General features: G+C 42.7%; 1 protein-coding gene and 1 pseudogene across 2 annotated transcripts; one reads left to right on the top strand and one right to left on the bottom strand.

Moving 5' to 3' along the window:
- Positions 1–9,053: 9,053 nt before the first annotated feature.
- On the bottom strand, positions 9,054–12,067 carry Zcchc12 (zinc finger CCHC-type containing 12). 2 transcript variants are annotated; one of them, XM_010622640.2, is made up of 4 exons: positions 11,842–12,067; positions 11,538–11,590; positions 11,209–11,347; positions 9,054–10,792 (listed from the first exon to the last, which is right to left on the bottom strand). In XM_010622640.2, exon 4 carries the CDS (start codon positions 10,676–10,678, stop codon positions 9,470–9,472), a length of 1,209 nt encoding a protein of 402 aa, XP_010620942.1. In that variant the 5' UTR covers positions 10,679–10,792; positions 11,209–11,347; positions 11,538–11,590; positions 11,842–12,067; the 3' UTR covers positions 9,054–9,469. The 2 variants fall into 2 exon arrangements, with proteins under 2 accessions (XP_010620942.1, XP_010620943.1); XM_010622641.2 differs by lacking the exon at positions 11,538–11,590.
- A 2,191-nt stretch (positions 12,068–14,258) lies between these two features.
- On the top strand, positions 14,259–14,587 carry LOC104861283 (annotated as a pseudogene).
- The last annotated feature ends 54 nt before the right edge of the window (positions 14,588–14,641 follow it).

The raw sequence follows: 14,641 nt of genomic DNA, 5'->3' as shown, positions 1-14,641 counted from the left end.
CCTCTGGTTTATTTTTTCTGTTTCTTTATATTTAAATATTAATAATTTATTCTGTATATACTACTTGTGTAACAACTCTAAAATTATTTAATATGTAAAATAGTTTTACAAAATATTCTAGTATACAGGTAAGGGAAAAGTTTATGTGTCATCTTTGAGTTTCAGGTATTAATGAGACTAAACTGAGTTTAGTTGAGTTTCAATTATGTTTTCCTGAGGTAAAATTAGATTTTGGTTTGTCTAAGATATTTTAAATCAGCCTACGTCATGTTCCTACTTGTAAAATTTAAGTTCTGAAACAGCTTTACTCTGTCCTTGATGATCAGGACACTAAGTATATATATCTAACTTATACTTATTACCCCAGCCCCAATCAATCATTGATCTTCCACTGTTGTCTTAGTTACTTTTCTCATTGCTGAGAGGAAATACCCAACACCCACAAATTAAGGATAAAGGGTTTATTTGTAGCTCACAGTTTGTAGAGGTTTCAGTCCATAATCATCTGGCTACAAGGTTGGGTGGCATGGCAGAGAAGAAACAGTCCATGGTAGGGTGGACAGGAAGCAGCAAGCAGTGAGCATTCCTTTCCTTTTTATCCCATTCAGGTTGCAAACCCATTGGATGGTGCCACCTACATCCAGGGTGGGCCTTCCCATTATCCACACTCAAAACTATGTTAAGCCAATCAGTGGACTTATTTAGTTATCACACATCTTTACCTTAACCCCAGTATCACAAATCCAAAACCAGCATCATATACCCATTATCCAGCCACCTCTCAAAAACCTAACCTATGAGCATAGAAGACTTTTGGAAAACATCTAGATATAAGCCATAACAACTGTGATTGAGTTTTTCTCAACTATGTCAATATTTTTGCTTGAAATATATAAGGTTCATAATCCATAAAGTATGAAACACAAAACAAAATAAGAAAAAAGAGAAAAAAAGGTATTTTAATGCAGCACAGACAATGTATCTAAAAAGTATATCTTGACTTAGTACAACTGTCTTACATGTTTTACGTGTTCCTTAGCCTATTAGTCTGGTTTTTAATCTGTATAGATGATAATTAACTTTATAAGGACTTATAAGATAAATAAATGAGTCTGATTCTTGAAAAATAAAATGGATGGAGGGAGGTGGAAAAGGAAAGAAATTGAAATGTATTATGTACATGCACCAAATTACAGTGAATATAATCATTATTTACTGCAAACATACTAAAAAAAGTCAAAAACATGTTCACAAACTCTGGATCCCAAGTTAACATCTGCTTCTTGGCTATATAACCTTAGTTTTGTTACTTTTTTTTTTGTACCAGGGATTGGTACTATTGTTGCTGAGACTCATTTTTGTCCTCCAAAACGAGGTTAAGAACCCTGAGTAGGGCTAGGGATTTAGCTCAGTGGCACTGCACCTGCCTTGCAAATCCGAGGTCCTGAATTTGATCCCCAGTACCAAAAGAAAAAAAAAAGAATTTTGAATATATTGTTGACATGTTACTTATTGTACTGGTTAAAAGTCATATTATTAATTATTCTTTAGTTTAAAAAAAAGTAGCAGAGTACTCAAAAACCCATATTTTGCAGGGCACTTATTTTTAATATTTACAAATGCACAGGGGATAATTAGGAATAGAAACCCTTAATTCTAAATTGTGATGATATAACATAGATGTATGTACAAAGAAACTGTATTAGTCACTTTCCCATTGCTAGGAAAAAATACCCAATATCTGCGACGTAAATTGTCTGTGATTGGCTGGCTCCAAGACAGAAACATCATGGTAAAAGGGCCTGGTAGAGAAAAATCTCTTAACCCATGACATCCAGGAAGCAGAAAGAAAAGGGAGGATCTATGGACAAAATGTACCCTTCCAGGTCACACTACCAGTAGCCAACAGCTCCCCCCCCCATCGCACATTCATCTATAAACTCATCAATATCCACTGATGAGTATAGCACTCCCACGAGCCAATCACTTTCCGAAAGCCCCACCTCTGGACAGAAGAGACTTTAGGGAGACATTTGAGATATAAACCATAACGGAAGCCCATCTCCCACTTTTTACCATACCAAGAGTGAATAGTTCAACTAATAAGTGACACCCTGGGAGAGAACCAAGCAATTGATCTAGAATGTCTTCCAGGTTTCTGATCTCATAAACTAGGTTGATGGCATTCAGTCATGTGCACTATTCTCTCACTGGCCATCTCCTCTCCAGCTTCGCCTTTTCCAGGTGGGCAGCAGTAACAAAGGCTTCCTACTGTGTTTCAGGCACCTCATTCATGCCAGCCCCAAACATTTATGGACCAGCTATGTTCTAGGCAGTGTTCTAAAAGCTGAAGATGTGCCTGAACTGAGCAGACTGAGATGTCAGCTCTTACAGAGTTTATAGTCTAATAGGAAGAGACAGCAATATACAGTATAATAAGTGAGTATGTTATGTGGAACAATACAAAAGATGAAAGGCATGTGATAGGTAAATAAATCAATGAAAGGGGAATGAGAGGGCTGATGGCCAGATATGCCATTTTAAATGGACCATTTGGGGTGAGTCTGATTAAGAAAGTGGTACAAGTGAACATTATAACATCATAAGGAATCAAGTCACAGGGCTATCTGAAGGAATAATGGGAACAGCCAATACCAACATATGACATGAAAGTGTGCCTGGAATATATGTGTCTAGATACTCCAGCAACACTGTGCTATAGCAGGGCTATAAGACAAGCGTGGAACAGATTATTATAGAAGAAATTATAACAAATTAATTAACATCACTTAGGGAATAAACTTCAGCGGGGTCAAGGAAAGCTGGCCTGAGGAAGAACCAGTGAGAGGATACTTGAAGTTCCATAAGGATCTTGCCAGGTGAAGGGGACAGATCCAACCTGATAGAGCAGCATGTTGGGGGTAAAGATAACAGATGGCCTGGCTGAGCAATGGCCTTCTTACTGTTTTTTAAGAGAGAACCCATAATTTTTCCAGTTAGACCATTGATTTCATGGCACACCCATCAGAGTTATAAATGTGTAGCATTTCCTTGCAAGTACAGAGCCCAATTTATTCAGACAAATCTTACTCATGGTTTTTAAGTTATTTTCCACTTTCCCATTATTACAAAAAAATCCTAGAGTGAATATCTTTGTTTATAAAATCTTTTATGTTTGTCCAGCCATTTTCTCAGTGTCAGTTTCAGAAGTGAAACTGCTGGATCTACGGATTTTCATATTTCGATTTTTGATGATTTTCCTGCCAGCCTACCAGAAAGTATGCCCATCCTCAGTCTTAACAGCAGCATGGGAGAGAGACTATTGGCCAACATTCCCACCAATAGTTCGTCATGTTGCTTATTTTATCTCAGAAACGATATAAAAATGAAATTGAGGAATAGATATTTTCAAACTCTGAGAAGGACCTTTCCTAAACTTCTCATCTTTTCTGTCTTAATATAAGAAATGAGATAAAGGCCATGTTCCTGTGCGGCCTTGGCAATCCGAAACCAGGGTGCAGCCAAGAGAATGACATATATTTGTACCCATTACCTTAGGAACAATTATCCAGCATAACAGCAACAACTTCTGGCTCTGGGGAGAGGCATTTGAAGTTCAATTCCAGCCCCAGCCCATACTAGCTTAGCTGTGTGATCTTAGAGAAGTGACTCTGTGTGTGCCTTAATGCCTTCCTCTATAAAATAGAAAGGTAAACGTGGAACATGAATGAGGGAGCAGCTGTGAGAAGCCACTCTAAGGGTTTAGCTCTTTCTGAGCTGTACTGCTGCAGCTGGGGATCCCTATACCCCATCACCATGAGGCCACAAGAGCACTATTCTCTCTGTGCCTCCCCATTTTTGATGGCATATAAATTAGTTTTATTTGTTCAGTAGCAGTGTAAAAATTATACAAGTGTTCACCAAAATAGAAAGTAAGAACCATAACATACCATAAGCACCTTGTATATTTTGACTGACAATGGCATTTTAAGTGACATCATCTTTCCCAGATTGGCTTTAGGCACAAGTTTATTGATTCAGGTGCACGCATAACTTTCATGATGCTTGGGAAATTACTTTCTTACTTTTATTCCTTCTTGCTTCATAGTTAAAGCTTAAACATGGAGAGCCTTTTCTGTACGGCATCAAGCCATGACAACCTCCAAAATATTTTAGTTGTGTTGTGCCAATGCTAGCTAGGACTGTGTACCCTTTTAGCACATCCCTGAAACCATTGGCAATGGCAGGACCACACGATTACCTAGATTGTAAAGTGCTCCACAGACTGCAGTCATGTCTCCTTCCCAACATGCACAGGGGAGGCTCTGTATCACGCTGCCCTCAGCTTCCCTCACACGTCACTTTTGTCTGTTGCTGAGGGGAATAATTTGGCTGATTTTGAGCTATCTGAGGAGGTAAAGGTGGCATTAACGTGGACGGGAAAAAGAAATTCCCTGGGAACACACAAACCATGCATGGGGTGGAGGATGGGTTAGGGTCAGTCCTGCTGAAGGGGTCCACTTCAGCATTCAGTAACTGCTCCTTCATCATCCCACTGTCATCAGCATTAAATTCTCTGGCATTTCTGAATCTATTGTTGTGCCTCTCCGGGGCCAGGATCCATGTGTAGTTCAAGAAGACTGTTACAGCCTCAGATTAACACTAAATAAGCACTGTTTGTACGGCAAGACGCCATTTACTTTCTCCCATCCTTCCTCACGCAGCCTCATAGCTCCCCTTTCTCTAGAGCCTGTGACAGACTAGTTCTGGTGAATCACTCATACACAGGGTATGCTTGCAAAAGGCTGGCCTAACCCTGGATTACAAGCCTCATGCGGTGAGCAATACTACATGAAAGATGCCCTGAACACATGCTAGAGCTAAGTGATGGAAGGCATAAAGGCTTTGGAGTCACTCACCAGAGTCTGACCTCTGGCTCTACCACTAACTAGCTGTACAACCCAGCTAAACTGCATAATTTTTCAGCCGGTTTCTTCATCTGAAATATGTGGTAATAGTAATGCTTATTTTATGAAGTTGAGATGAGGAGCAAAGGTGCTAATGCATTTAACAGGCTTGGTACAGGGTGACTGGCACCCAATGTCATAAAAATTTGTAATAATTTTCATTTTATTACTCTCATACAAAGATCAGAATGTTGATGAAGATTCAGCAATGGAGACAGAAGTAGACACCAAAAAGGCCAGGGAGGAGGGAACTAAGAGAAGGGTGTCATGGAAACCGAGGGAAAAGATTCCAGAAAGGAGGGAGATAATGCAAAAGGGCACTCAGAGACCAGTTTTTCTTTGTGACAAAAGAGTGAATTTCATCAATAAATGAACAATGAGACTAAAGGCAGAAGGAGGAAAATATGCCCATAGTTTGAAATGAAGGGTATCAGTTGCAAAATTCTCTAAAAGTCTCCTTTTGGCTAATCCCACTAGTGTGATCTGAACACATAAACATCCAATTAGAAAAACATATTTATTTCTTGAGTAAAGGAAAAGCAAATGTTACACAAAATGATGTAAAAAGAACTGTTACACCAGGTTAGGGAAATATAATTTCCAACTATTTCAAATACACACAACAGGGCAAGGGAAGAAAAGGGGGATGATTTAAAAACAGGGTTTCCAAGCAGTGGTCTACACTGAATGACCCCACTAACTCCAGTGGAAAAGAGAGTGAGGGTGTGGACAGATGTATTTATTTTTCTACTCTGCCTCATACCAGAAAGGAATGATGGCAGCATATTCTGTGTCTTTGGGCAAATCATTCAGCATGTGTTTACAGAGTAAAACAGCTCCAAGTAAAACCAGTTTTTCCAATTGGACTAGATGTTAGGGTTAGACACTCCCTGCATACAGATTTAGGGAGGAGTAGGGATGAATTAAGGGTCAAAATCAATGCAATGGGTGATGTTAGAGGCTGCTGTCACTTTGGGGGACTGACTTGAGCTGCCTCCTTCCTGCGGGTGCCAAGAGGCATCCCCTTTAGCTCTGAAGAGATTGAGGGAGCTGCCAGGAGACACAGAGGTGCTCTTATGACTCTTTTTACTGACCCAATTCTTGGGTATAGGGCCAGAGGCAGAGGGGGCATACTTTTGGTGAAGAGTTATGAGAGTTAAGGAGGCTGAGGCTTAGAGCTGGAGGAGCAAAGAGATGAGGGCAGAGTACTGCAGGCTGAGCCTCCACATTTGCCACTAAGACAGTGCAGCTCCAGGGGGTTATAGAGAGTGATTGTGGAGTCATGAATGGAACAGGAGTATGAAATCAAGGAGGAGCTGCAGGGGTACTTTGGGAAAGAGAAGCACTTCAAACCGGGTTCTGGGCTCACTGGGCTACTTGCTCCCTGCAGGGCTTCATGTAGCACTTGGTTACCACCTTTCCCTCAAGGCCACAGCCAGCCTGTGCTCCCTTTATCCCTACTAAGTGGGTCATCAACTATTAGTATAACTAGAACTCTAACAGTCTTCTCTGGGGCCCTCAGTCTGTGCCATTCTTGGTATAACACAGCCCAGGGTTGTCTGTAAAACCCCAGCATTTGTGATTCCTACCAGGCCTCCTCTCCCAGACAATCTTCATGTAACTCCCCCTGGTCATAGTGCCCTCACCCCTGACCCCTGACCATAGAGCACTCTAATGCTATGCTTCTCTCTAACATACAGCTCCCACTGCTGCATACTCTGTCCTGGTACCTCTGTGGAGCCCTTATCTTCTGCATGACAAACTCAGATGTATGCATTCATCTCACTCTCCACCCTTCTGCCTTGTCCTATTTGCAAAATTGGGACCTTATGCACCTATAGGAAACATGAGGGCCCCAAGGATGTGAAGTCACATGAGTCTTTTATCACACTTCAATTTGAGACCAGAGGATGGAACAAGGTGGGTTCCTAAGGGGCAGATTCCTGGGCAGATCCCTCTTTTCCTTCCCTCCTCCAGGAGGGCTTTCCACTCTGCAAAAATGGTGTGTTTGTGGTGGGATCAAAAACTAAGTTGAATGTTTAAATTTTTTAAAATTATCATAGGAAAATATACATTGCCATTAATCTCCCTCAAAACACATTGCCTTGATTTGAATACACTTATCCCATCATTTTTGCCACTTTTTGAAATAGTTCTGACAGTTCTCTTTTGTGAGTGTCTTTACAAGCCATGATTTAAAAATACGGTGAATACTGCTGCCAATTGTCATCCAACAGAAAGGCAGGCTTGTGAAGATATTCTAGTGCATTCTAAATCACCTTATTCACTGGATCTGGCACTGTGCAACTTCTGTCTCTTCCTCAAAGTCAAAATGATCATGAAAGATAAACATTTCTAATTAATTCAGGATATCAAGGCAGCCAAGACAGTACAATTAAAGACACAAAAGAAGACTTCCAGAACTGCTTCAGAAAGGGGCAAGAATGATGGAATAAGTGTGTTCAAAGTGAGGGAACATATTTTGAGGATTAATGGCAATGTGTTTTTTACTGTAATAACTTTTTAAAAAATATTCACCATATAATACATACTTTGATCAAGCTTCATAGGGCTTCCTGGCTTTCTGATTCCCATGTTCTTTCCTGTGTCCTGGAAACTAGATTAATGTTCCTCCCTCTGTATGATGTGATTGGAGTAAAGGTGAGATTGGGTTGGGATGGGGTTAGTTTGGAATCCTCAGGCTACCCATTGTGAGGACCAAGTTTGCAGGTCACAGTGGGCTCCATGCCCCTTATCCAGAATAGAGTAAATGCAAAAGTTCCTTTCTGAAGAATTCCATTCTATGTGGCAGTTTCTCTGTGCTTCTGTTCCTCTTTTAGGGCAAGCTGCCCTAGGGCATCTGCACCCTGCTTCTGTTCCTCTTTTTAAGATGTTAAGCTTCTTTTTGTGTGATTTAATTAATATAGGAATTAGTTATAGCTGACATAGGAATTAATTATAGTTGACACAGATAGTTATATATCTTAGTTAGCAAAGATCAGATGATCTAATGATTCTGCGAATGTAGGTATTAGGTAATTTTCCAATATGTACCTTCCCAGCACCCCGTGATGATTTTGCAAATGTAAGCATTAGGTAATGTTCCAACATGTGCCCTCCCGGTGCCCCTTGAATATCCAATGATACGTAAAAGCCCTCCCAGTACCCCTTAATTATCCAATAATAAGTGAGAGCTAAACATAGAAACTATATAAGCAAAAAGTTTCCTTAATCCTATATAAACCCGCTTCAAAAATGGATCTGGGCTCTCAGGCTGAAGCCACTGTGACGGTGACACCTGAGAGTCCAGGCTCGAGCTTGCAATAAACTGCTCTTGCAATTGCATCGGACCTGACTCCTTGGTGGTCTTTGGGGACTTCACGACTTGGGCATAACACCATGTCCTGTAGATGTCATATCAGAACTTATAGGATGAGGCTTGGGCACTGTCAGGACCTAGGCCTACTAGTGCTGAGTGCCAGAGTAGCAGCTTTCTCCTCTTTCCAACAGGCAGAGGGTGGTGTCAGCTCACAAAAGACAATCCTTGTTGTGGCCAGGATGTTGTCCAGAAGGAACAGTACCAATCTAAGGAATCCACCCAGAAGAGGGACAACTGCCCCTCCCCAGACTGTACAGGAATGGGGACCCTGGAATCCCTATATTGGGCTATTAGCCCAGCACCAGACTTCTCCTTCAGACTCCTCTGGATACTTAGAGAAGAAAGCAAGGGTTAGCATCAATTAGTACAGGCCATAATTTGGCTCAGTAAGGTAGGGGCAAGTCACTTAAGGGAAAAAGACCCTTTACCTCTGGGGAATATTTCAGTCTATTTCTTTATCCTTTACCTCATCTGCAAAACAAGCTTGATTTTTTAAAAAAAACCCCATCTCAAAGTATCTCCCTTTTATAGTTTTTCATTATATTTTTCTTATTTCTTACTTCTTTCTAAAATAATACCATGAGATATTAAAGTAGATGCTGATATATAGATATATATTTATTGACATAGAATCCCACAACATATTTTGTTTAGTGAAAAAATACAGCACATACAACATCACTTGATCATTTTTATCTATAGGGTACACAGATAAAGGGAAAAATCTAGAATATTCACCAAAGGGCTGACAATAGTTACATGAGCATGGAGAGTTTTGGGTAATTTGTACTTTACTTTTTGTACTTTTCTTTCATATTTGAAGATTTAACAGTGAATTATATAACACCTTCACAAAAACAATAAAGTCATCAAGGAAATGGGCACACACACAGAAAATAGACTGCTAGGCAGTGGGGAGAGAGACAAAGGACATGGGTGAGTCCTTTTCCTTCCACCATACCAGTATGCCAGATTCGTTCTTCTCCAGACCCTTTCTCCTCTACCCCAAAAGAAAGCTGTTTTGCAGATTAATTCATGCAATTAGAAATCCCCCTGTCCCAGTTTACCATCACTGAACTCTGAATATAGGGAAGGGGTTCATTGAAGGCTGAGGGTTAGTACCTTACTGTGGCTCAGAGGGGTCACTTGATTCATGAGGGGCTGCTCTGGACCCCTCCTCCTCTGTATGTGTCAGCTCCTGCAGGGTGATGATCAGATTCTCAAACACCTGGGCCTTGTTATTCTCACTGTCACAGATTTCTTTTGAATGGCCCTCCTCCCCACAACAGGAACAGTACATTGTATGTTTTCGTTTCCTAGCTCTACACATATCCCCAGGACCATTATTCATATGCCCAGAACCAGCACTGGCTGAAAGAGACTGAACCCTGGCACTGTTGGGAGAATCAACGACCAGCACATGGTCCCCAGATCTGGCCCTTTCACTCAGTAGTGGGGCATCAGAGGATGACAGTGGAGGGTCCTCAGACTCCACCAGGATCACATCCTCATCTGAGTCATCGAGGGTATCATCTATTTCTATCACGTTGCAGTCAGCACTGCCAGTAGCCATTGGTAGGGAGCCTTGAAATGCCACAGAGCCTGTTGCTCTCTCCAACATTGACTCAGATCTTTTGGGCCGCTTCCGCTTAATGAAACTGTCATCCGAATCGTCTTCCTCCCTTACCATCCTGATTAATTCCAGGAAATTGGGAAGCTGATCCTGCTCATTTGCATATAACCTGAGAAGCTGCTGAAGCTTGAAGTGCAGGCCCCTATTCAGCTCAGCCCCTACCAGGAGCTGGTGCAGGCGAGTCTGGTTTGCATCCTTCTCAGCTAGGATGCCTGCCTGAATAGCATTCTGGAGCTGCACCTCTAAACGGATCACGTAAAGGGAGGCTTTCTCCCCTTGTGCCTGCAGGGTGTTAAAAAATTTGCTGTGGGCAGTCACACTGCTCTCAGACTCCCCAAACACCAGTTTCATTGTCCGCAAAAATTCAGCCACACTTAGGTTGGGGTTGGCAGCCTGCAGCAAACGCATGACCTCCCGGGCAGGGCCCCTAAGGGTTTTCATCAAGCGTTTGAGCTTTTCCTCCTCAGATATATTCCAATCTGGCAGGATCCCATTGACTTGGATCAGCCAATTTTCAAAGGTTTCTTCCCCGTAGGCTGGCACTGACCTCCCAGAGAACAGTTTCAAGTTTCTCTCTAGCAAGTTGGCCATCAAAGGACCAAGACTCCTCCTCAGGGACCTCAGCATGGAATGGGCCCAAGGCGGCAAGGCTGTATTTTGCCTCCGGCTATTACGCACACAGGCAAGGATGCCAGCCATGCCACCTGCTGTCGATAGGGTATCTGAGTATCTGAATACAACAAGGTGCTCAGGCTTTTCAGGAAAAACAAAGGCGTAATCAGCAGGTGTGCAGCAGCAGGCTCAATCTTCCTCCTATTTCATTAGAGATTGTAATAAAGAGGAAAGGGGGGTTATTAATAAGGAAGCAGGCTGCAGCCACATTCTCTCCCTACCTCCACAGCCTTCCTTAGATTTTCTACCTGCCCACTGCCCTAAAAATTCTCTGCAGGAGACTGGCAATTAAGGCATCCTGGAGCTAGCCAGGGTCCTTGTGCTAGCAGGGTGCTTTTTGCAGCTAGTCCTCCAGGAGGGACAGCAACTGTTGCTTCAAATTCTGGGTTTAACAGTGTGTGAAGTTGATAATTGGGCTGTCAAAATAGAGCACAATGGTCACAGATTTGTGAACAGAAAATAAGATCTCATTAACTTTATGATCTCTGGTCTCAACCACACCCCCTTCTCACCCCACCCCCGCCATCCCCTTCCCCCGTTATTTCTCCGATTCTTACACAAGTTCAGAAATACGAGTGCGCCTTTATTTTACTTCCAGTCTCTGCAACTGGTGCCCTCGGAGAGAAAGCTCGCCTCCTCCTATGGTCGGGCTGGGTCCACAGAGAGTCGCAGATCCGGGTGCTCAGGGCATCAAGACTGCGCCACAGGAGAAGAGGGCAGGGAAGGAAGGTTCTAAAGCAGCCTCAGCCTTAATCCCGATACTCCTCTTCCTCCCACCATCTCTCCTGTCACTGAGCGGAAAATTCCCTCTCCCACCTTGTAAATAAAAGCCAAAACGACCCCCAACCCCACGCGCTCAGTTCTCCCCCGCAGACCATCAGCCTACCCAGCTCTACAATCAGCTGCATGGAATTCAAGTTCAGGTTCGGCTTTGAGGGGCTGCCACGGAGAAAGGGAAGAGCATTGGGCACACCCATCCACAGCGAAGGTGTTCAAGCCAAACATGTCACCCCCCACGTATCCCCTTCCCCCTCTCCAACCCAGGCAAATCCTACCCAACAGCCCAGGTGAACCCCACCTCTTCAGCGCAGTGGGGCCATGGAAAATTCTCCTTTTCCAGCCTCGAAATCTTAGATTACGGGGCTTGAAGCCTCCCCTCTCTGCGCAAGGAACTGTTTCCCTTTCTTTACCTAGGCTCCGCTGGTGGACAGCGGATGCTCTGGCGCCGACAGCTATGGATTCCTCCTCCTGGTCTCCGCAGCCCCTATACAGGAAAAACAACGGGGGTCGACTCGACCGCTAAGCGACCCGAGGTTGCCAGGTGGAAACGCTTCGCAAAGCCGCTCAGTTTTGGGTAGCCCAGACGACGCAGCACGGTTTTCTAGGCAGTCGAAGCTGCTTTTATCCTCCGCCCTCTGAGACTAAAGAGCCTGATGAGCGGCCGAGACGGCCAATCAGCGGGGTCGGGGGGAGGGCACCCATCGCAGCCCAGGGGCCAGCAGAAACCAGAGGAGCCTGACGTGCAGCTGGCAGATGGGGCCTGGAGAGCAGCTCTGTCTGGAGGAGGGAACTGATTTGCAATTCACCATAAAATTTGCGACTGTTTCTCTTTCCCTCCATTCTTTCCTTCTCCCTTCCTCTCTCCTTTTCTCCTTTTTCTCTTTGGTTCAACTCAGTGTCTGGAGGCCCGATGCATTAATCATGAATTGGGACCAAAATCTGAAGTCAAACAGGGCAAGTTCCTCACCCTTGTATAGGAGGAAAGAGAGAGCCTTAGCACAAGCTGTGCAAATGGGTTTCCATGGACAACTCTTATTGTGGAGGGGGTAACGTGTCCGATTAACAGAGAAGAGATTTAGATCACCGTGACTTATCCAATACTCACTTAAGTAAAAGTGCAAAACTGGTTACATTAGGTTCTTTGGGAGAGCTAGTTAGACATTCAGATTCCTGGGCCCATCTCTAAGAAATTTTCTCTGAAGTGTAGAGAGATTAGTGAAGAAATAAATGAGCCTGTCTCCATTGTATCTGTGCATATCTATAGTGAAATGCAGCACCGAGGGGTTGTTCTTAGCTGGGGCCATAATCTTGCTGAAATTGTGTGCTAAGATTTTGGACTCTGTAGCAGGCTGAACAATGGCCACCTCAATACATTCAAGTTCTTGTCACTGCAACTTGTAAATGTCACCTTATAAAATGAAAGGGTCTTCATAGATGTGATTAAATAAAGGCTGTTGACATGAGGAAATGATTCATTCAGATGAGCTGTAAATCCAGTCCCTGGTTTCTAAGTTGAATTTTGTTCTCTGCAGTGGGACCTGATGGCATTACAAAGAGAGTAGGTCTCAGAAGTCTGACAACACGTGCAGACTGTGTGACCGTGCCTGGGTTGGTTTCCTCAGAACAAAGTCAGGGCCTCTTCATGTAGGGTTTGGAGCAGCATTTGCTAAACTGGCTTGAACAGGATACAGAGTCTGCCTTCTTCCTGTTGCAGGAGAAGGGTTTGAAGTGAGAAGCTTCCCAATTGTAAGAATTTTTGCTCTGGTAAAGAGGCCACATTTTATTTTCCAATTATAAAAATTAAATCTTAAAAGCCTTAAAATAAAGAGCCAGAGATTTCAGTTGAAAGAGTAACTGTGTTGGGCTGCCTTCCTCCTCTCTGCCAGGAGTTTTCCATCCCTTATCTTATGCAAGGATCTCAGCAATTCTATTGAGATAGGCACTGTTATCCCAGCAAAGGAGCTGAATGCACACTGGCATCTCACACTAGGATTTTGACTCTTCTGAACTCAGAGTCTGAATGGGGATATGCGTGGCCCCCACCTCGCCTGTGGTATTTGATATGCCAAGGGCAGCGCTGTGCATGGAAATATTCAATAGGAAAGTGAAGATATTTGTAAACAGACAAAACCTGATCACCAGCAGACCAAACTAGTGCAAATTAAGAATGTATGTCAGAAGGAAAATGATGTCAGAAGAACTAAATACAGGAAGGAATGAAGAGCACAGAAGGTGGGAGGACATGGGCAACGTAAGTGAACATTGATGGAAGAAAATCATACAAACATCCATGCTTGATTTACAAAAATAAAGTATTATACAATAAGAAAGACAGCAAGAGAGGTATAAACAGAATTCAACTTTTCTAAGGATGTTGTATCACATCAGAAGTGATTTAGGTATTTATACTTTGTAAAGGTAATTGTATTGTAGTAATTCATAGGACATAACTAATAATAGCAACAGGATATAAAATCTCAAACTACCAGAGAGGAAGAAAATTGAATAATTGACAAAAAACTCCATTTTATTTATTTATTTACTGAAGATTGAACCCAAGTTTTTATGCCTGCTAAGCACTCACTCTACCACTGAACTATGGTTCCCCAGCTCAATTTTTTGTATGTCAGGAAAGAAGAGGTTAAAGAGCCATAGCTGTGACAAAAGAACAAGATAAAATGATGGCCTTAAACCCAAATATAGCAGCAATTTTATTAAATGTTTTGAGAAAAATATTCAAATGAACAAACAAGTATGCATTTCTTACTTCCTGGCTATCTTGCTGCTGCTCTTCACACCTAAGGCAGAAAGACGGTGGCAAAGATGAAAAACTCTCAAGTTCATCAACTCTAGGCTCCAACTTGTTATGAAAAGTGGAAAGTACAGGCAGGGGTACAAGTGGACTTGGAAAATGATAAGACAGTGTGAAGTGAAATTGGTCATCTTCACCAACAACACTGCCCAGTTTTGAGGAAATCTGAAATAGAGTATTATGCCATGTTGGCCAAAACTGATGCCCATCACTACAGTGACAGTGATATTGAACTGGGCACAGCATATAGAAAATACTACAGAGTATGCACACAGGCAAAAATCACCGATCCAGGCAATTCTGAGGCCTTTAGAAGCATGCTCGAACAGACTGGTGAAAAATAAACCACGCAGAATTTGTCATTAACAGAACCTGCCAGTGCTCATGAAGAAGGGGAA

This window comes from Fukomys damarensis, unplaced genomic scaffold (assembly GCF_012274545.1).
Source record: "Fukomys damarensis isolate Sample0158 unplaced genomic scaffold, DMR_v1.0_HiC HiC_scaffold_39, whole genome shotgun sequence".
In the NCBI taxonomy this organism is placed as follows: domain Eukaryota; kingdom Metazoa; phylum Chordata; class Mammalia; order Rodentia; family Bathyergidae; genus Fukomys; species Fukomys damarensis.
Note: the sequence above shows the minus strand (reverse complement) of the source record. Positions and strands in the feature narration are given on the sequence as shown.